The 22809-nt window shown below is 35.4% G+C and overlaps 1 protein-coding gene and 1 long non-coding RNA gene across 5 annotated transcripts in view; one reads left to right on the plus strand and one right to left on the minus strand.

The window, feature by feature from the left end:
- LRRC9 (leucine rich repeat containing 9) overlaps nucleotides 1-22809 on the plus strand; it is a 109396-nt gene that overhangs the window by 57849 nt on the left and 28738 nt on the right. The window contains exons 18-25 of the mRNA XM_059373323.1: nucleotides 6182-6373; nucleotides 7879-8004; nucleotides 10714-10848; nucleotides 11995-12172; nucleotides 14590-14810; nucleotides 16342-16464; nucleotides 20289-20419; nucleotides 22542-22650. Coding sequence (XP_059229306.1) covers nucleotides 6182-6373; nucleotides 7879-8004; nucleotides 10714-10848; nucleotides 11995-12172; nucleotides 14590-14810; nucleotides 16342-16464; nucleotides 20289-20419; nucleotides 22542-22650 — 1215 coding nt within the window. The remainder of the gene's footprint in view (nucleotides 1-6181; nucleotides 6374-7878; nucleotides 8005-10713; nucleotides 10849-11994; nucleotides 12173-14589; nucleotides 14811-16341; nucleotides 16465-20288; nucleotides 20420-22541; nucleotides 22651-22809) is intronic.
- LOC132000002 (uncharacterized) overlaps nucleotides 1-22809 on the minus strand; it is a 131259-nt gene that overhangs the window by 54285 nt on the left and 54165 nt on the right. For all 4 annotated transcript variants that reach the window (XR_009399151.1, XR_009399150.1, XR_009399149.1 and 1 more), the window contains one exon: nucleotides 20173-20246. This is a non-coding gene — a long non-coding RNA (uncharacterized LOC132000002). The remainder of the gene's footprint in view (nucleotides 1-20172; nucleotides 20247-22809) is intronic.

The following is a 22809-nucleotide window of genomic DNA, read 5'->3' on the forward strand; positions in this document are numbered from 1 at the left end:
TTTTTTTTTAATTTTGTGTGTGTTCTCTGCATTATTACTCATTTAAAAAAATAATTAAAATTATCATTCCATATATATTTGGTCAGACCATGTAGCCTTACTCTATGTACACCCTCCCTTTTAGTTCATTGGTAATTATATTTAATTCTTATCACCACACCTTAGGTTGGTATCTCTGTAAACATTTTGATTGTCTGAAAAATATTCGATTATAGATTCCTTGGGAAGGGCTAATGGGAACAATATTTATAATCCTTCCATTACTACATGTGGATAATAGTTTTTCTATATCCCTTATACATGAATGGCAGCTTTGCAGGATATAGAATCCTTAGCTCACAGTTTATTTCCTTGGGCATCTTAAATGCTATTTTGTTTTCCTCTGACATAAAGTGTTGCTGTAGAAAAGTCTGATGAGAATGTATAATTTTTTTCCCTTAAGTTACATGCTTTTTACTTTTAGATGGCCAGTTTCTTTAAAGTCCAGTAATTTTACTAGAATATGTCTTGGTATTTGTTGCCAGGACCAGTATTTCGGAACTACAGTATGCTCTTCCAAAATGCAGATTAAAATAATTTTTTCTTTCTTTTTCTTTTTTTAAAGGTTTTTTTTTTTAATTTAAAGATTTTATTTATTTATTTGAGAGACAGAGAGCATGAGAGAGTATCAGCAGCGGGGAAGGACTGAAAGAGAAGCAGGATCCCCACTGAGCTGAAAGCCTGATGCAGGGCTCTACCTCAGGACCCTGGGATCATGACCTGAGTTGAAGGCAAATGCTTAACCCACTGAGCCACCCAGGTGCCCCGTTCTTTTCTTTTTCTAACCTGGAAGTTTTTAGCCATTTTTCTGTTTCCTTGTAGGGTTTTTATTTTTTTTTTTCAGGGCCTCACCTTATTCATACATTGAATCTTTATCTATCTTCGCTCTTTGTCACTTTCTCCCAAGTCTTTTTTATCTCTTAATTAAAAAATGTTTTTATTAAGTTCAATTAGCCAACATATAGTACATCATTAGCTTTTGATGTAGTGATTCTTTAGTTGCATAGAACACCCAATGCTCATCAGATCATGTGCCCTCCTTAATGCCCATCACCCAGTTACCCCATCCCCAAGCCCCCTCTCTTCTGTAACCCTCAGCTTGTTTCCCAGAGTCCAGAGTCCCTCATGGTTTGTCTCCCTCTCTGATTTCTTCCCATTAAGTTTTCCCTCCCTTCCTCTATGGTCCTCTGCACTATTCCTTAAATTCCATAAGTGAGTGAAACCATGTGATAACTTCTCTTTCTCTGATTGACTTATTTCACTCAGCATAATAACTTCCAGTTTCATCCACATCGATGTAAATAGTAGGTATTCATCTTTTCTGATTGGGTGATTAACATTCCCTTGTATATTTGAACCACATCTTCTTTATCCATTCACCTGTTGAAGGACATATTGGCTCCTTCCACAGTTTGACTATTGTGGACATTACTGCAATGAAACAGTGAGGTGCAGGTGCCCGTTCAGATCACTACATTTGTATCTTTGAGATAAATACCCAGTAGTGCGATTGCTGGGTCATAGGATAGCTCTATTTTTAACATCTTGAGGAACCTCCATATTGTTTTCCAGAGTGGCTGTACCAGCTTGCATTCCCATCAACAGTGTAAGAGGGTTCCCCTTTCTCCACATCCTTGCATTTGTTGTTCCTTTCTTGTTAATTTTGGCCATTCTAACTGGTGGTATTTCATTGTGGTTTAAAATTTTAAATTAATTTGATTTTACAATTCTTCCCTTTTTTATACCTTCTCTGTCTCTTAAAGCGATTATCTATTGTATTTACTAGTTTTTGTGTTTGACTACTTAGTCTTTGTTTCTAAAATGTTCTTATTTAATTTCAAATTCTTTTATGGGCTCTTTCATCTCACTTCTGAATATTTCTAATCCAGATTTATGTTGTTATCTTATATTTTGAAGCTTTCTTAACATCTTTTTGCTTGTTTTAAAATAGTAAGTTAATAATCTTAAATTTCTGAGCATATCTTTCTGGTGTACTTTTATTGCCCACAGCAATGTCTCTCCCTCTCTCTCTCTCCGCACCCCCACCTCCTTCCGCCTCCCTCGCACTCCTAGCTTTGCCTGGGATTGGATCTCAATACTTTTCTTTTGCTGATTTTTTAGTGAAATTACTTTTTTAAACTTTGAAAATGAACTGGGGTTTGAGAAAGCTTTCCTACCTTCACAGATCTCCCTCTTGTTTATATGTGCTTTAAAAAAAATTGTAGTGCTTCTTTTCTGAGATTTCCTGACTCTATTCCTCTCTTCTATTTTCTCTCTCTCTCTCTCTCTCTGTCTCTCATTTTTGCCTTTTTTGTCCTTATCCTGTTTCATTTTTGCCTTAGCCTCAACAGTTTCTTCTTTGAGAAGGATTCTATTCTAGAAGGGAGCCCTGGTGGGGCAGTTTTAAGGTTCATAAGTGTTAGATTGCTCCAGTTGCTTCAGATCTTTCTCTGATGGGTCCCATGCACTCATCCCATGCAAAACTCCTTCCAGCTGTACTCAGATTTGTTGCCTTACTTTCCAGTAAACACTGGCTGACTATTTGGAGGCTCTATTGTTCTCAGGTCCATCAGATACTGCCCTGATGCTTCCTTCTTCCTCTCACATAGACATGGATACCATGTAGGTCTTGTGGTTGTTGGTGGTTTATCCTACAGCTTCTTTGGGGGCTTATGGGGACACCCTGTCATGTAACTTGGTTATAAATCTTGTCCGTAGAATTTGGGTTTTTATCAGTTTATTCTGTTTTCATGTGGGGATTCAGAGATTGAAAACCTATGCTGCCTCTGCCTCTTTATTCTCCAGTAGTGAGCTTTGCATGTGTGTTTAATGTGATTTATGGTTACCGTGGCATTACAAAAGGTTATGATCTAGTTTAATCACTCACCTGTCATTCCTATTGTCTTCTACATTTTTTAAGTTGCCTTTAAGATATTTCATTTTTACTGTCATTTTCCTTAAGCATGTCTCTAACATGGAGAGTTTCCATAATCCACTTGCATGCTAGAAGTTACTTCTACTAAGTTCCAGAAAGTAAATGTATTGTTTTTAAGTATTTATCATCCTGGTCTTGACTTTTAAATTAAAACACCCAACCTAACACTGTTTATATAATGGAAGACTTGGCCTTCGTTAATGGTAGGGAAAATATATATACTATATGGTTTTTTTTTAAAAGCCTAAGCAAGACATCCTTACAAGATAAATTAAAAAGTCCTAAGATTCATGTTTATCATTCAGTCACCTGAACTATCAAGAAAGGAGAGTATCTAAGAGAAAGGAACAGGAAGAGATTTTTTTCCTCTGAAAATAGCTCCACCACAGTCAGAGTTGGCCAGGGAAAGACAAATATGTATAGCTATTTGCAATCTTAATCTAGATTATGTGCCTAATTTTTTATTGAGACAATACTTCTGTCTTGTCTTTTCTAATGAAAAATTTATTGCTAAAGTGATAACCTAGAGAGAGCTAATTTATATTTAGAGAATGAACCATTACCCCTAAGAATTTTTAAAAGAGGTATTGTGAGTTTTAATCTTTGTAAGTTGGCTGTACTGTACTGGAATTTAAGAATGACAAACTGAAGCACAAGAAATATTAAGAAAGAAACCCCTCTACAAAAACTGAAAGTACTCTTCTATGAACAGCTATGTTCATAGAGTCTGTTTTATATCTTTGGGAATAGAAAAATTGAGATCCCACCCCCATTTTCAAGGAAAGAAGGCAGTTACATTTTATGATGTATGGTTCCAAAATGCTAGTCTACATTCAAATGCCAGAATTTGGGACAAGTTTTTACCACTTTATGATGAAAATTGGGAGAAGACAGGCCATGTAATAAATTTTTATAAAGCCAAATTGATTTCATTTTAAAGACTGTTCTAAGATTATGTCCTTAACACTATCAAATATTAGGTGCCTGGGAGGCTCAGTGGGTTAAGCCTCGGCCTTCGGCTCAGGTCATGATCCCAGAGTCCTGGGATCGAACCCCACATCGGGCTCTCTGCTCGGCGGGGAGCTGGCTTCCCCCCCCCCCCCCGCCTGCCTCTCTGCCTACCTCTCTGCCTACTTGTGATCTCTCTCTCTGTCAAATAAATTAAAAAAATCTTTTTAAAAAATACTATCAAATATCCTTTTGTTCAAGAAATTATGATAGCAAATGATTATATGTTTGTTTGTTTGTTTGTTTTACTATGCTTTTTTATGAGAATAAAAAGTCAGTAACATTATTTGGTTTCCAGGAATTTTTTGAAAGATTTTAATGATCTTTCAAAAAATTTTTCAAAAAAAAATGAATGAAAGGGGAAAAAAAAGATTTTTTTTTAAATCGGTACATTCAACTTCTGCAACCTGAACCACTGTAATAACTGCTTTTCCAAGAACATGAACTATAGCAGTGATTAATTCTATGCTGAATTCAAACAACTGTTTTGAATTACCTATAAAGATATCAAGTTCACTGTTAATCTATAGTAATATTACCTTTTATTTTAAAAAATATGTTGCAAACAAGATGGGATCAGGAGGGAGACAAACCATGAGACTCTTAACCTGACAACACAAACAGAGGGTTGCAGTGGGGTGGGAAGGGAAGGATAGGGTGGCTGGGTTATGGACATTGGGGAACGTATGTGCTATGGTGGGTGCTGTGAAATGTGTAAGCCTGATGATTCAAAGACCTGTACCCCTGGGGAAAATAATACATTATATGTTAATAAAAATAATTTTAAAAAAATAAAAGCATTAAGTGAGAAAAAAATGTGTTGCAAAACGTCTTCTTAAAGTTCTCTTCTTTTTTCTAGGTCTGAATTAGTATATACCTTAAAAGAAAATTTTATTTGCAACAAATAAAGTAACAAATTAAGTCTTAAAGACTTCTTACAAATAATTAGGTGAAGATCTAAATAGATAAATGGCTAAAGAGAAGAAACACAATAAACAAAAATGAAAATTTAAAAATAGCTAATACAAACACATGGAAAGATGTTCAACTTCACTGGTAATAAGCAATATAAATTAAAATAAAGCAGGTGGAACTGGTGGGTATTTAAGAAAATGTGCATTCCCATATCCTACTGTTGGAAGAAAAAATTGGTACAAACTTCCTTGAAAATTATTTAGCAGTATTTATCAAAAATCTTAACAATATAGGGATGCCTGCATGGCTCAGTTGGTTGAGTGTCCAGCTCCTGATCTCAGGTCATGGTCATGAGTCTGAGCCCTGTGTTAGGCTCCCCACCATTCATGGAGCCTACTTAAAAAAAAAAAAAAAAGTTAAAAAAATCTTAATATAGAAATCCTTAAAACTTATAATCCCACTTCTAAAAATCTTTTCTGAAAAAATAAAAGAGTCTCAGTTTAATTATCACAATCATGGATCTTTGTTGCAGTGCTGCCAACAATTAGAAGCCACATAATTGTTCATAGTAAATCTTTAAAAATGATCCTAACAGTTCACTTATTGAAATATTATACAATCATGAAAAACCATTTTGAAGAATACTTAATGATGTGTGAACACCCAAAGGGATACAAATCTCTATATAATACAACCTGTTTTTTGTAAGGAAAATATTTGCACATATAATTAAAAAAACAATGTTCTCAGTGGTTCCTTCTAAGTTCAGAATTACATGTTTTTTCTATTTTTCTTTTAATTTATTTACTACATTTCCCAAATTTCCAACATAGACCATATATTAGTTTAATGATTTTTAAGTTATTAAAAGTCATGTACTTTTAAAAATGAGAATTATAGAATAGGTTTAATTTCTACCTCTAAAAATGAAACTTTTTTTAGCCAGGCTACCAGAAGTCCAGATAGTAAGAACAGTAATTCCTTGTTTGTTGGGGCCAACCTGTCTTGTCAGTTAGTCTCTGCCTTCTGTTCTATGAAAACAAACACTGTCACTCCACATTACAAGAGTGAACTGAGAATTAAGAGCATTCTAAAAATAAAATACCTGTATTGTTGATACCATATGTTGATACCATAATTGCAGTGTATCTACTGTGTAGGTTTTCTGTAAGAATTACATATAAAGAAATACATACAAAGAACTTAGTGAATCATAAAGAAAAGAACTCTGTAAATACCAGCTGTGACCCTTTTTAGCACCACTTCTATTTGTATGTGTTGCAGTATAACCTTGAATATTTGGATGCAAGTCATAACCATGTGATAACCCTAGAAGGATTTAGAGGTCTGATGAAACTGAAGCACTTAGACTTAAGCTGGAATCAACTGAAAAAATCCGGTGATGAAATAAATATGTTATGCAAACACACCACAAGCCTTCTTACTCTTGATATTCGGCATAATCCATGGCAAAAGGTAGGTAGCGGATATGTTTATAAAAAGCAAATGATCATTTTTATTTCAAAGCCAGTTTCTCATTACTATCCAGTAATAGCCAGAAATAGACAAACTATCTTTGTTTTATTAGAATGATTTGTATCTCATAACTTTAATTTAGTGTAGGGTAGTGATCAAATGAATCAAATGTTATTAAAAGATTTTTTTTAATAAGCTTTTACTAGTTTGAGAGTACTGTGGCTTTAAGAGTATTAGATACTATTGCCATTTGCAAACCTTGAGAGAGTTTATATAGTTTAGTGTGCTAGAACCTACTGTAATGAGGCATGGGACCAAAAATAATAGAATGTGGGAACCTGGGTAGCTCAATCGGTTAAGCGTCTGCCTTTAGCTCAGGTCATGACCCCAGGGTCCTGGAATCAAGTTCCACATAGGGCTCCTGGCTCAGCAGGGAGCTGCCTTCTCTCTCTGACTGCCACCCCCCCCCCTGCTTGTGTGCTCTCTCTCTCTCTCTGACAAATAAATAAATAAAATCTTTTTTTTTCTTTTTCTTTTTTAAATTATTTTTATTAACATATAATATATTATTTGCCATAGGGGTACAGGTCTGAATCATTAGGCTTACACATTTCACAGCACTCACCATAGCACATACCCTCCCCAGTGTTCATAACCCAATCACACTTAAATAAATAAAATCTTTAAAAAAAAGAATAATAGAATACAATAAGAGAGACATCATTAAGGAGGGAATCAGTTTATCACTTCCCCTGATAAACCTGTATTATAAAGGCTTATGTTCTGCTATAAAGGGAAATTTGATTGAACGCTACTTTTTTCCTTATCACAAAGATACACAGATTCATGCTAAGAAATTTCAGTATTCAATGATTATGTTTAAGGGTATCCCCAAGTATTTAAAAAATGCCCCAATTTTATAATTGCAAGAATCCTCCTTTCCTTGCTTTTCAAAAATGTATATAAGACTGTTCAACATTTTGAAAAGAGGCTAATGATGGTTCTATTAAATTGCCATATTACTATGTTTACATTGTTGTATTTTTTTCTTTTCTGCTCAGAAAAATTGAAGGATATTTTTCTTTTGACAGACCATACCCAAAATGTGCCTGGTCATTATACAGCTCTCTTCCTGTTGCCAAACTGGATGTCAACAGCTAGAGATCCAGATAGAAATGCACACAGAGCTGAGTAACTGCTTATCTAGATAACTGGGAGGCACTGCCGTTCTCTGAACACTTTTCACCACACTTTTCAACAGCTTACAGGACTTCCCTTCCTTCATAAGAGTAGAGCTACCCACCTTCAAACAAAACAGATCAGTTCTTAAATATAACTTAAATTCAGTTATTAAAGAACTAAGTTAAGCCCTTATTTGTAGATATAGCTAATAGTGGGAAATACATAATTTTGAATTACATGGGAAGGAATGAAAAAGCACTCCTTTCTATGCCATAACATATGTAATGTTTTGTAAAAATTAACTTTTTGTTATTTTTCCCAAGCCAGCCACATTAAGGTTGAGTGTTATTGGCAGATTAAAGACTCTTACTCATTTAGATGGACTCCTCATTTCTGAAGAAGAAGCAACAGCAGCTATGAAATTTATTACTGGAACAAAGATTACTCAGGTTGGATTTTACTGTTTAATATATTTGCTACTTAGAATATACAAATTAAATTTTCCATACTCTTGCTTTTTGTTAAGATTCTATATCCTCTCTTAGTGTTCTAATAAAAAATCAGTTAATATATACAATTCATACCACTTTAACTTTTTTCGTTTAAATATATCCCATTTAAATACCAACTGGTTGCATGGATTCTTATCCCTGCACACTACCCCAAAAATCCACAAAAATGCCTCTAGGGTAACTGTTTTTTCCCTATCAACTTGAACTTATCAGAGTCCTTTCTAGAACCTGCATGAAAATAAACAACCTTCTATGGATAAGGTAAGCTTGGAAGCCTTGATAAAGCACTTAGTGAATTGCCTACCTAGTACTGATATTATATATGTGTGTGTGGCTAAAGCGCTTGCACGCATACACACACAACCCATTAACTTGGGGGCATGGGGAATGTGCATATTATCCAGATTAAGAATGCTATACTTTGGCCAAAGTAGCTTCATCTTAAATATATTTACTCTAGTTCTCTAGCTGTTTAGTTTTTGTTAGAATATTTGACTATTAATTCCTTAATGTATTGTTTAATTTAGGATCTATTCAAAATGACAGGAACTTTTTTGTTTCTAAAAATATAATTAATTCCTCAAGAAGATTTGGGGTTTTACTCTACCGGAAATCAAAACTAACTAAAATCCTTTAAGACAATGCAGAATTGGGGCCCCTGGGTGGCTCCATCAGTTAAGTGTCTGACTGTTGATTTCAGCTCAGGTCTTGATCTCAGGGTCATGAGTTCAAGCTCCACACTGTTCTCCATGCTGGGTGTGGAGTCTACTTAAAAAAATGTAGATTTGGTACAGACCGAGAGAACAGAACATAAAGACCTACTATAGACCCATATATACATGAAAACTTGATAACCCAACAGAGCTGCCTTTACGGATCAGAGAGTCTTGTCAATAAGAGGCACTGGGACAAGTACATCAAGGACTTCACTATAAAAGTCAAAAATCAAGAAAGTTTTAGAATTAGGAACAGAGATTGTCATTATGACCGTGAATGAGGAAAGAATTTATTACACAAGAAACTAAGGGCATAAATATAAAAGACTGGATGTGTCTACATTGAAATTAATATATCTGTTCCTTACAGGGCACACCATAGGGGGAAAAAAAAACAAGCTACATACTGGGGGGAAAATTTTGCAACACATCTAACTGACAAAAGATATTATTTATATATCAGAAAAAAGACAACCAATCAAACAGAAAAATAGGCAAAAGATACTGGAGAGGAAATCAGAATAGCCAAATCACAGGAGAAGATGCTCTACTGCACTAGTATTCAAGAAAATGAACATTAAAACCACACAATCTACCAATTGAGAGTCACAAGTTGGTGAAAGTTTTAAAGCCTGACAATATCTAGTTTGAAGTAGAAGTGGCAGGTGGTATAACCACTTTGGAAAATATTTTGGCATTATCTAGGAAAGCTGAATATATACTTTCCCTATAACCCCCAAGTTGTATAAACTCTAAAGGAACTCTTGCATGTATGCAGCAGGAGTCAAGAATATTCGTAACAACAGTGTGAAAAACTGAAATCAGCTCCAGTGCTCATTGATGGGAGAATTGGTAAGGAAATACTGTCTAGCAATGACCCATGAATGAACTACCACTACATACAGCAGCGCACATGAATCTCAATCTCATGAACACAATATTGAGCAAAAAAGCAAATCATAGAAGAACCCATATTTATTATTCAATTTATACAAGGTTCCAGTATGTGTAAGACTAAATGATATTTATGAGCACAAACATATTTGAGATCATTTGCTTCTTAGGACATTGATTGATTCACATGAGGTGAATGATGGGTTCTAAGGGGAAGGAGAGGGAAAGGGTTAAAATGGGGCACACAGGGTGCTTCCAGGATAGGAGGAATATTCCAGCTCTGAAACTTGCTTAATGGATGGATTATAAGGATGTTTGTATTACAGCTTTCATAGTTCTATAAATTTTATTTTGTAATGGTTAAATATCTGCTAAAATAAAAGGTAAAATACATAAAGTATATCTAGATATTGAAAATATTTTTAAGGCAAATAAAATGTTATATTTTAAATTTTTTATATTTATATTTATTTATATTTTAATATATTTAATTATTAAGTAAATTAATTATTTTTAAATTAAATTTATTTATTTAAATTATTTTCATTTTAGATTAATAATTATTTTTAATTTTAATAATTATAATTATGCATAATTATAATTCTATATAAATATAAAATATATTAAATATACTTATAATTATTTTGTGTTATATAATTATATAGAATTCTATAAATTATATTATTCATATACAATTATAACATAATAAAATGTAATAATATAATATGTAACATATAATAAATAAGTCATATAAATTATATAGATATAATTATAATTATGATTATTATATTATGATTATGAATATAAAATAATATAAATAATGAATGATTAAATTAATTAGAATATTTAATATATTTTAAATATATTACATTTTAATATAAAATTTATGTCTGTATTATATTTTATATTTATATATATTTAAATTTTAAAAATTATTCATTGGGCCACTCATCTAGGAAACAATACTTTAAACTATATATAAATGACCTGCTATATGTCATTTCTTTTATTCATCATGTGTTTTTTATTTTATTAGTTCTCTCTCTTACGGCATTCTGGTACTAAAGAAGAGAGACCACGGATACTTAGCATATGGCCTTCTGCCAAAATTCTGACACAGATTTCAAAGTTAGGACCACATTTACATCTGAGTGGAAACTGGTACTTGAAGGTAACAGCTAATTCTATTAAACCTAATATAAAAGTTTAACTTCAATTGATTTTTTTAAAGATTTTATTTATTTATTTGACAGAGATCACAAGTAGGCAGAGAGGCAAGCAGAGAGAGAGGGGGAGGCAGGCTTCCTGCTGAGCAGGGAGCCCAATGTGGGGCTGGATCCCAGGACCCTGGGATCATGACCTGAGATGAAGGCTTAACCCACTGAGCCACCCAGGCGCCCCTAACTTCAATTGATTTTAATCAGCTTTGGTCTGTGTATCATAAAGAGGTACAGATAGGTAAGGGGCAGAAAACTGGAAGAGTCAAATTAAAATTACACAAGGAAGTCAAGTTGTCAACATTGATGTCACAGGGATTACGCCTTAATCGTGGTCACCACAGAACAGGAGATTTAGAATAAAGGTACACTGCAAGACCAAAGGGTAGGTTTTGATAATACATCAAAATAAGCAAGCAAATTTGAAAGCTCAGAACCAGAGATCAAGCCAAAAGTTTGGGTGGCAATGTAAAAGAAACCAAGAATCTTGGCACAGTACTAGGGGAACTGGTCAGAATTCAACTGAGGATAAAGGGAAGAGTTAGAGGGCACCACCAGCTTCTTTTTGCTGCACAAAGCATCATACATTATTTTTACTACCAGCTATATACAGATATTTAGCTGTGATGTAGGCCCAGTGACCTGGGCGGACCCCACAGTGAGACTGGGAATTGAATGACTCTTTAAATTTGCCCCAGGTTGGGCTGAGATGGCCAGGACTTTGAATCCCTTCATCATTGGATATGGGCCAGCCTGGGAAGGAGCGTGACCTTGGGCAAGGGAGCTCTCTGCAGCTGAGACTGTCCCGGAAGGTGCCGACAGCTGAAGGCTTTCCGCCAACAGCACTCCCAGCAGCTGGGACAAGTCATTCACTTTGGTGGGAATCTGACACAGCACAGTGTCATAAAACCATATAAGTCCCCCTTGGAGTTATAATCTTGTCAAATCTTACTCTTTTGTAAGTTTCACTATGTCTTTAGTTCCTGAAGGAATTCCTTTGATATCACTTCCCACATTTGAAATTATTTCATTAGCCTTTTTGTAGCACTGAATTTATTGATAAGATTCGGAAGTAACATAAAATATGAACTATTCTACAGATAACTGCTTTAAATTTAGATGGGCAACATCTCTTTGAAATCACAAATTTAGAAAAATTGGAAAATTTGAAATGGGCATCATTTAGCAACAATAGTCTCACTAAAATGGAAGGCTTGGAATCCTGTGTTAACTTGGAAGAGCTCACATTGGATGGAAACTGTATCTCAAAGATAGAAGGTATGTGAGAATTTGAAAATCTTAAAAAATAAACATCTAATTAACAAGAGCAAAAAATGAATAACACTGAGGACAGAATTTCTGAGTCTGAGGAGGAAGATGTCTAGAGAAATTCCAACAAGGTTTGGGTCAGAGCATTCTGCACATCTACTGATGGGCTCTGTGACTCGTTGCTATGCATAACGCGCCTTGCTAGCCGACTTGCACCTCCTCTGACTTCCTTCTCTCTCTGCCAATGTTTACCGCCTATTACCAAACCTAGTACATAACAAAACAGGCAGTAATTAATATCTACAGAGTGGGAAAAATAAATGAATGAGTGTGGTATGCTTTTGAAAAAGATAAAACAGCCCAGTTCATTTTTCAAAATATGGAATTAAGGTTACATTTGGAAATGTGAAAACTTAAAAAAAAATGAAAACTTTATTCTCTAGAGGTTGAAAATCAAATGTACTATATAACCTTTTATAGGGACCCATACAAAGTACTATCAAGCAACTTTACTAATGTGGGATTTATCTGGGTATAGAATATTTCTGGATGTACATTTTGCTAACAAGATTGTCTTGTCAAGAAGAGAAGGTAAGAATTGGAAATCATGACTGGAAGAGAATTTATACTTTACTCACTTTTGAATTGGGTCCTTTTCAGCACGTGTGTGTGCATTTTCATAAACTAGAAAATTCTGTTTCAAAAAATTACATATACAAAAGCAAGTTCTAAATATCTTTAAAAAACAGCATGTATAACATTAGTTATACTTTATTTTGGTGGCTCTGAAATCTGCTTCTAAAACTTGCTTGATCACAAGAATCACTTGGGACACTTAGTGAAAGTGTCCTTCACAAAGGCTTCTCCTCTGTAGATTTCATTTGAATAAACCCAGGGGTAGCTCAGAGATTTGTCTTTGGATCTGTCACTTGTCTTCCATTCCCATACTACAGGGTGTTAGTTTTGTTTTGTATGTATAAATGAGAACTGGGTTTCCTTCTTATTCCCATCCATAATCTCACTGCAGAGAAGAATCCTCCAAACTGTATTTTTCCTATACCCCCTTTTCAGAGGTAATAGTTTTATCTCACTAAAGTTTATTTCTCTTATTTTCTCCAGACACAGATAGGTTTAATATCCATCTAAGGATTTTTGCCTTAATGGTTTTATCCTACTTGCTGGATCAGTTTACTTTCAGCTTACATAGTCTCATGATGAAGGCTTATGTGAAAGGCCAGCAAGGACAAAATGTACTGAAAACAAATTATTTGTCAAAAGCTGTAACTGATGTTTTTCAAGTGCCATTCCATTTGATTCCATAACCCCTTAGAAGCAGATTTCGGTATGTTTTTTTTGTTTTGTTTTGTTTTGTTTTAAGAAGGCTCCACGCCCAACATGGGGCCTGAACTTAACAACCATGAGATTAAGACCTGAGCTGAGATCAAGAGTTGGATGCCCAACCAGTTGAGCCAGGCAGGCTCCCTAAAGTACATCCTTTTTATGGATGAGGGAAATGAGGCACAGAGGTTACAAAATTTTACATAATATGCTTATGGTCCCAAATCTAGAAGTTACACATTTGAAACCAACTCTGACTCCAAAGTTATCATCTTTCACCTTATCCACCATCCTACCTACACTTAAAAAGTACCTCCAAGGACAAGGGGTGTTAGAGAGGAGAAGGGAGTTGGGGTAAATTGGAAGGGGAGGTGAATCATGAGAGACTATGGACTCTGAAAAACAATCTGAGGGGTTTGAAGTGGCGGGGATTGGGAGGTTGGGGTACCAGGTGGTGGGTATTATAGAGGGCACGGATTGCATGGAGCACTGGGTGTGGTGAAAAAATAATGAATGCTGTTTTTCTGAAAATAAATAAATTGAAAAATTTTTTTTAAAAAAGTATCTCCAATACACAGCGTACATAAGAGTTAGATTGTGATAAGAGGTGACATATTCTAAAGTTCTGTCTTAAAGTACTTTTAAGTACACAAAGGTAGAATTAGGCCAAATGATTCCTTTTAATACGAATGATGCCACAATGAGGAATACTTTACAAAGTGTTGTATCTACTTCCTTACCTTTACTGTTTTAAAATGGGGGCTGTTTTTTTTTTTTTTTTGAGCTTTGTGTTACTATGATAGTGAAAATCTTAATTATATCATTTGAAGTTCATTTGAAAGCAACATTCAATATTTCCTACATAATACCTTCCCTTAAAACCTCAAAGACTGAGTCTACTTAGAAATCCCAAACTGGAATTTATTAGCTGGGACTTTATACACATTATATCCTTCTTAAACAAAAACTAAAACAACGATAGCTAATAATATACAGTCTGTAAAAAGTAAGGCAGCCTGTCAGTTATTTTTTTTAATTAACTTTTCTATCCTATCTGAATCTTTTCTTGAATTTACTTATTTTTCTAGGCATTTCCAAGCTGACTAAGTTAACCCGCCTCAGCATAAATAATAATCTTCTCACTGGTCTGGAAAAACACACCTTTGATAACTTGCTTCATCTTCACTTCCTTTCTCTTGAGAACAACAGAATTACTTCATTGAGTGGTTTACAAAAAGCTATTACTCTGATTGAATTATACATAAGCAATAACTATATTGCTCTCAATCAGGAGATCTACAATTTAAAGGTGACTGGGGTGGTAATGTTTTTGTTCTTTAAAATATGTATTGTTTCTTTATATTATGAAAATAATGCATGTTCAATGTATAGGATTTGGAAAACATTTTAAAAAAATAAAAATCAAGAACAATAAGGTTTACTAAAATATACTTGCATTCAATTTATACATATATAAAAACATACATATATGTAACATACCCAAGTTGACAACCTACTTAGGGAAAAAAAATTTTTTTTTTTTTAGTACAAATAAAATATTCAAGCCCCACCCCTTCTAACTAGTGCCTTCCTCAGTATTTCCAAGGATTACCCAGTCTGGTTGGGGAGTAAGAATCTTTAACATTTCCTGTTCTCAGAGGAACTCTTGATTATCTCTCACTTACTTAACTGTTCTTACTGGTGACTCCAACTCTTTCTGGCTGACTTTGCCTAATTTTGTCTCTTTAATTCTTCCAACAAAACATCTATGTCAAAGCTACTGTAAAACAGGCTTTTCTGAAGAGTTGCATAAAATGGAGATTTAACTACAGCACAGAAGAGGAATTCACTTGAAATCCATTGTGTGACTTCACTGTTTCTAAAGTTCAGTGGCCATTCCCTATCACTGGGATTCTCGTGATGACCTCTTTACCTTTTACTGATATCATATCGCCAGGATTTTACCTTCTACCAGAAACTTTCATTTGTTTCCTATCTTTCCTTGTGTTCAGTCTTCTCCCTTCCTACTCCCCCAATACAACTACTACTTCTAAAGCTGCAGAGACCACCTGGTTAGTGATAGGTGCAACAAAAATAAACCATACATAGTGATGCAGAGTAGTGTTTCTCCAGCTTGTCCTAACTAACTCTCCCATCCCCCTCTACTCTAGGCTCTTCCTGCACAACAAAGGCACATCAAAATTTCCTGTCTAATAAGAATGCCATTTTCCCTTAAGATGAATTCTGCTACTCTCTCAGAAGATAGAATAACATCACTCATCAGAAGGCAGTGTTTTTTATTCCTGTTACATCTATATACACACATGCATACTATTTAATTGGACAGTATTCCATAAACAAAGCATATGGTTTTAACCTTAGCAAAGTTCCCTCTATGTCTTTACTACTGGTAGTAATATATTTAGCAGCAGCATCCTAAAAGAGATTCTGATCATTTAACACATACCACTGAAATATTGTACAAAAATCGAACTTTCTGGTCTGCAAGGATAACTCCTACAATAAAATATATACTTAAATCACTATGTATATCACTAAATGTACACTGAAATCACTATGAAGTGATGACTGAGTAATTCAAATATTAAAATTCAAGGATGGTTAAACTACTAAGGAGAAAAAAACTTGCTCTCTCTCTCTATATATATGTATGTATATATATATATCTATATATATATAGATGTAGGGAGATGTATATCTTTGTGTGTAAGTAGATGGATATGCATGTATATATGTGTGTAGAGAGAGAGAGAGAGATGTAGAGACAGAGATAGAGATATATGGATATAACTTTAAAGGTATGTGCTTTTATTACCCAGGGTTTATGCAACCTGGTCATTCTTGACCTGTATGGAAATATTATTGTATGGAATCAAGAAAACTACCGGTTGTTTGTAATATTTCATCTTCCAGAACTGAAAGCTTTGGATGGAATCTCAATTGTAAGCCGTTTTATGATTCATAGCATTTGGTTCAATTCAATTCATATATCCAAAGGCCATAATCATTTTGAACATTGCCTTCTCACTCATATGAGGTCTCCCAAGCACATTTTAGATCTGGGTTTTAAAATTTTCTCCTTTAGCCAGTTCTCATCTAAATTGAGACGGCAGGAAAGGGAAGATGTTGCCTACATTTGTACCCACTGAATTCAGTGCCTAAAAACTTAAAGAGTACAATTTTATGGGACAGGATAGAAAACTGTTCTGAAGCCCCACCATTCTCTTGGGTCTAAAGCCAGCTTCCTATTTCCTAGAAAAATACAGTTAATATTTAGGCAAAATATATGTGAACAAAAAAAATGGTATGTCAGTGTCACTAGTCACTGTAAGTAAGGTGAGGTTGCTGTCACGTGGAAGGCAGAAGTCTAAATTCCCCCACCTGGCCTCTGCTGACAACCTGGAGATATGTGCTTTATTACCTGCCAGGTTAGGGTAGAAGCTCATAGTCCCCATAGGCCTCCACTGACTCTTTTCCCAGTCAGAAATGCCTCATGAATGCCCTGCCATTTTACTGGGTGGAAGCAGAACAGGCTGCCCAAGTATTCTCCAGTAACACCTGTGTGTGTGTGGGGAGGTGCATTATTATTGGGAGAAGATGAAGGTCCAAGCTGCTTGCTCAGTAAGAGAGGTGCCTTCTTCCACCAAGGCAAGAAGGGAAGTCTCTGTTTCCATTCTGCTTTTACAGGTATAGATGGCACCAAGATTTATTCCATGGAGTTTGGTTGGAGTAGACCCATTATTGGTCTAAAAATTTTCTGGCTTATTAGGCTTCGCCTCTCCTAGTCTTTTGACTATAGAGAGCAGGTGTTCATGTGAATTTTTGTTTTCTCTTGTTTTCTGTATTTCTGCTGCTTCCAGCACCAAGTCCCACATACATGAAGCAAAAAGGAAACCCAGATGTAAAGGAAAACCCATGTCTGTGTGTTTCCTTTACTCTCACACTGCACCATAATCACACTTCTGACACCAAATGTATGAGTTTTCCAAATAAAAGCAATTCTCTGACCCAAAATTCAGCTGAATTCTGACACTCTCTATCTGGAGATAGGATCAGATCCCACGGGCTAAGGGCTCAGTCCCACAGTGCTGTCTCTGCCCCCACTTCAGACACCAATCACAAGTCCAGGTTGGCACCTACGCTTCTGACTCACCAGCTATCAAAAGGAGGTTCCCATGACCCTCTTCTTGGGTTTAATTTGCTAGAGCAGCTCACAGAACTCAGGAAAACATTTGTTTACTAGATTACTGATTTATTATAAAAGGATAAAAAACTGAGGAACAACCAGATGGAAGAGAGGCACAGGACAACGTATATAGGAGGGGGCATTGAACTTCCATGCTCTCTCTGAGCAAAGCATTTTTCCAGCATCTCCTTGTGTTCACCAACCTGAAGCTTCCTGAAGCCACTCCTTTTGGGTTTATATGATGTCTCCACTATGTAGTAGGCATGATTAATTAAATCAGTGGCCAATGGTGACTGATTCAACATGTAGCCCTTCTCCCTTCTCCAGAGCTCAGGGGGTAGGACTGAAACTTCCAACCCTCTAACCATAGTTGGCTCCCTGGCAAACAGCCCCCATCCTTAGGGAATTTCCAAAAGTCACCTTTTAATATAAACTCAGGTGTGGTTGAAAGAAACTTGTTATGAATAACTAGACACTGTTTTCACTTCATGGCTCTGGAGCTATTTCAGGAACTGATGCCAGAAAACCCCACTCACCTCCCTCTCTTTTTTCATCTTTCTTTTCTTCCCCTATGTTCATCTGTTTGGTTTCTTAAATTCCACATATGAGTGAAATCATATGGCATCTATCTTTCTCTGATTTATTTTATTTAGCATAATAAACTCTAGCTCCATCCACATCATTGCAAATGGCCAGGTTTTATTCTCTTTTATGCCTGAACAATATTCCATTGTATACAGGTACCACATCTTTATCCATTCATCAGTTGATAGTATCACCTGCTCTAAGACTCTTTTTTTAAAATTTTTTATTTTTTATAAACATATATTTTTACCCCCAGTGGTACAGGTCTGTGAATCACCAGGTTTACACACTTCACAGCACTCACCAAAGCACATACCTTCCCCAATGTCCATAACCCCACCCCCCTTCTCCCAACCCCCCTCCCCACTGGCAACCCTCAGTTTGTTTTGTGAGATTAAGAGTCACTTATGGTTTGTCTCCCTCCCAATCCCATCTTGTTTCATTTTCTAAGACACTTTTGAAGTGTTAATGTAACACTGGATTTCCATCATTATATAACTTATTATATAACCTATTTATTAATAGGTTATATTTATTAATTCCTTCACCCATATTTCTTCTTCTCTCCATTTATACCCAAACTTTTCCACCTTTGGAAGGGACAATAGTTAGGGTCACTATGCTGATCTAGATTGTAGACAACAGTAATAGTTTAGCAAGTACTTTACTCTCACTCCACTCCTGTGTGGATATGGTGAGATTATATAGATAGATGCAAGACTAGTAGTAGGATATTTTTCCCCTAGAAAATATAACTAAATTCACTGTTAACTACAGTTTTGTCAGATGGGGCCTGTCAGGTCCTCAGGAATTCTGACAGAAGGTTTAGAAACATATAGTTTCTTTTTCAGGAATCATTCCCATTTCCAGCCCTTACAGTTGTAGCCATGTCCTATGATCAGGTAGGAAAAAAAAGCTGAGGCAATGTGGGGAAGAATAAAAAGGATAGTGGTATACAAGCATCATCTTCCCTTACCAGGAACTGCATAGTTACACCAGCATTCTTTCCCACAGCCACCAGAAAAACAGAGAAATCTATGGACATTCCTTTAGCCCCACTCATGATCACACTCTGTTAGCATTCTCATGAAGGTGTGTAAACCAGCCCTTTATGCACTTATCTTCCTGTTTTAGACAACCAGTATTTTAATTATCCATTCCAATTCTTTATCAAGCTATTACTCTTAAGGAGGATATCTTAATGACCATTGTTGGACATTATGGGCTGTCAAGTATGTTCTTTGGTCTGAAGAAAGAACAGTCATTGGTCTAAATTGGCATGCTATCTTCTGTCCCAGTTCTTTTATAGCACTCTGAGCATTTGCATTTACCACTGGGTAAGCAAAACCCAGTCCAGAGTCAGTATCGATTTCTGTCAAGACCCTTTTATATGCCTTAGGGCTACCAGAAACAGTTTGACTTGCCAGCTATGTTCAAGGCCTTCCCACCAGGGAAATCTACCACATGGTCTTCTGCAGTCTCAATCTCTTTTGCTGGCAGACAGAACAGTACTTACTGCATTTAGTGCCTCACAGGGTGCAAGAGGAATATGTCTACATTCAGACCATCTCTGCATTGCTGTAGACCCCCCCCCAATGTCCATCTACTTCATAAACCCAGGTGGCTACCTTAAGTGAGCATATGGGGATATCTGCTTGTCAATTCCAATCACCTTTCTGATTGGAGTTCTGATGGACATCCATGTGTCCTATTTTAATGTACTCCTCAAATTTCCCTAGGGCCCTGCCCCATATGGGCATCATTTCAATAGGCTATGTTTCCCCTGCTCTCTTGCCTAACCTTATGACTAGGCCAGGCACAGTGGATAAAGACTAAATATATATTTATTATAAATCACAATATATGCCAGGGAACTCACCACAGGGTTGCTCCTCCCTAGCTGGTCTGCCTTCTTCTCTGCACCTTTCAGTCTCCTTTATGTCATTTAGTCATCTGCAAGAGAAGGCATCACTTTCTAAATGTCCTTATATATAGGAACCACCAGAGACTGAATGTGCAAAAGATTTGTTTGGTGGCAGACTTACTTCTGATATGATTGCAGAACGACATGGACATTCAAACTTCACCCAAATGCAAGAACTAAATTGGACTTCATCATCCATCAGGTATAATCATTTTATTATATGCTTTTTGATACTATAGCTAAATATGTAATATCATTTTCTAAGTTTTATAATTTAATGCACATCTTATCCAGATATAACCAGTAATTCAGAAAATCATCTTTCCTGCTTCAAAATCTCATGCAAACTTCACCACTCTTTGAAATGCATTATCACACATTATGATTTAAAATGTCATCATATTCTCAGGGTCTTGAGATCGAGCCCTGTATCTCCACACTCAATGGAGATATTGCTTTTCTCTCTCCTTCTCCTTCTCCCTCCCCCCTGCTTTCTCTCTCTCCTCTCTCTAAAATAAATCAATAAATCTTAAAAAATAAAATGTCATCATATTACTCTAACTCAGTATAGTCTGGCTTTTCCCACCACCATTTCTCTGATGCTATTCTTCTCACTGTCTTCCTGGCAAATAAATTCTTTTCTCTCCTCTCTCATTCTGCACTCTTCACGGACAGATATCTTTAGCCATAGTTTTAATTTATATGATGGCTCTTTAAATTTAGCCCAAACCTGAGCTAAATATTCAGTTGCTTTTTAGATATAGCATGGAGAAGATAATATCCACCTGCTGTTGTTGCCCAACCCAAAAATCTAAGGATCATTTCTCTCTACTTTGTCCCCCACTTGTAATTGATCACCACGTTCTACAGAGTCCATATTGTTAAGTGTGTCTCATAATTCCCCTCTTATTTCCACAGCCACTAACACTGGCCTACATTGGGAAATGAAGTATTGTAGAAACTCTCTTGGTGATAGTTTTGGGTTTTTTGTGTTTCATAACCTTCCCTGCAAATCCATTTATTATCCATACTGCCTTCTAAGATGCAAGTTTTATCAGATCACTTCCTTTCTCAACCTTGTTCAGTGGCATTCCACTGTCTACAGAATAAAATGTAAAATTTCTTTGTATGGGTTGGGGTTAGGGTTAGACTCTTTAATTACTTATTTTTATTTCTTATAATCCTTACCTTTACTGTCCATTACTCTTTATACTCCAGAAGTTCTAGAATATTCTAATTTCTTAATCTGTGATTAAGATTAAGATTACCTTGTGATTAAAGGTGCTGTGATTCTGTTTCTCCCTTGCTTGTACTTGTTCCACTACCTGAAACTCTCTTTCTAATTTGCCTGACAAACGCCTATAAATTCTCCAAGGGTCATTCTAAGGTCTTTCTCCACTGTGAAGTGACTCCTGACTTCCCCAGATCCGTTTTTCTTTCTCTAAAATGCCACTACATCTAAATATATTATATCTACTTTCCTTTTTTATTTTAATTTTTATGGATCTCGTTTCATGAGGGCAGAGATGGTTTGTTTTCATATTTGTTGTAGCCTTTCCAAACACATTGTCTGTACTTGGAAATAACTAATCAAATACATTGAACAAATGACTTATCAATGGATAAAAGTATGTCATAATGATAACTACAGGGTTTAGGATTTGTTTAAAGAAGTGGTTAAGGCAAAAAAAAAAAAAAAAAGAAGTGGTTAAGGCAAGGTAATTTAGCTGTATACTCTTCTCTATCATGGCACAAAGGAAGGTGGAACAGTTGTAAAACTCTGGACTAGGAATCAAGCATTCTTTTTAATTACAAAAGCATCTTTACAAGGTGGAATGCCGTAAAGATTTTCAGGAGATTGCATAGAAAACTCTTTTCAAAGACCTCACCTGCCTTCTTTCCTCTTTCCTTTCCCATCCCTAACCTCCTCCTGGTATTTCAGAAATAACATGTTTCACATATATTCTCTGAAGCATATAACCTGAAAAATCTTGTGATTTACAACATCAAATTCATGAACATGTATGTAACCTTATAAAGAAATTGGAGATGTTTGTTTAAAAAGTTTCTTTCATGATCGGGCTATGTTTATGTGGTAATGGACATTTTTAAAGCAAACAAATTCTATGTCATTTTCTTACCTGTGTGTCCAACAAAAACACACATTTATCCAGTTATTTGACCCATACATTTTACACTAAGGCAATTCTTTTTCATAGCATTTGTCATATGAGTTATTTTCAAAATGTTTTTGGGATTGTACATGAATGATTCACCTACATAATTCTCCTATTAAAATTATGACTGTGTTTATCTAAATTCAGAACTGTGGATTTGATTCCAGTTGACCAATTTAGAAATGTATGTAATGTGAATCTGCAAAACAATAATCTTACCTCATTCAGTGGATTAATCTATCTGCCTAAAGTGAAGGTGAGTCATTTACAGATTTTTTTTCAAGGTTTTTAATGCAAGTTGTAATCTTCTTTACTTTGGATTAAAATGTATTTTTATGTTATGAAAGAAGAGAAATATAAATCAAAATCAATGAGATTTAAATAGATTTTTTAAATTTTCCTAAAAAAATTTTTG

This window comes from Mustela nigripes, chromosome 13 (assembly GCF_022355385.1).
Source record: "Mustela nigripes isolate SB6536 chromosome 13, MUSNIG.SB6536, whole genome shotgun sequence".
Classification (NCBI taxonomy): Eukaryota; Metazoa; Chordata; class Mammalia; order Carnivora; family Mustelidae; genus Mustela; species Mustela nigripes.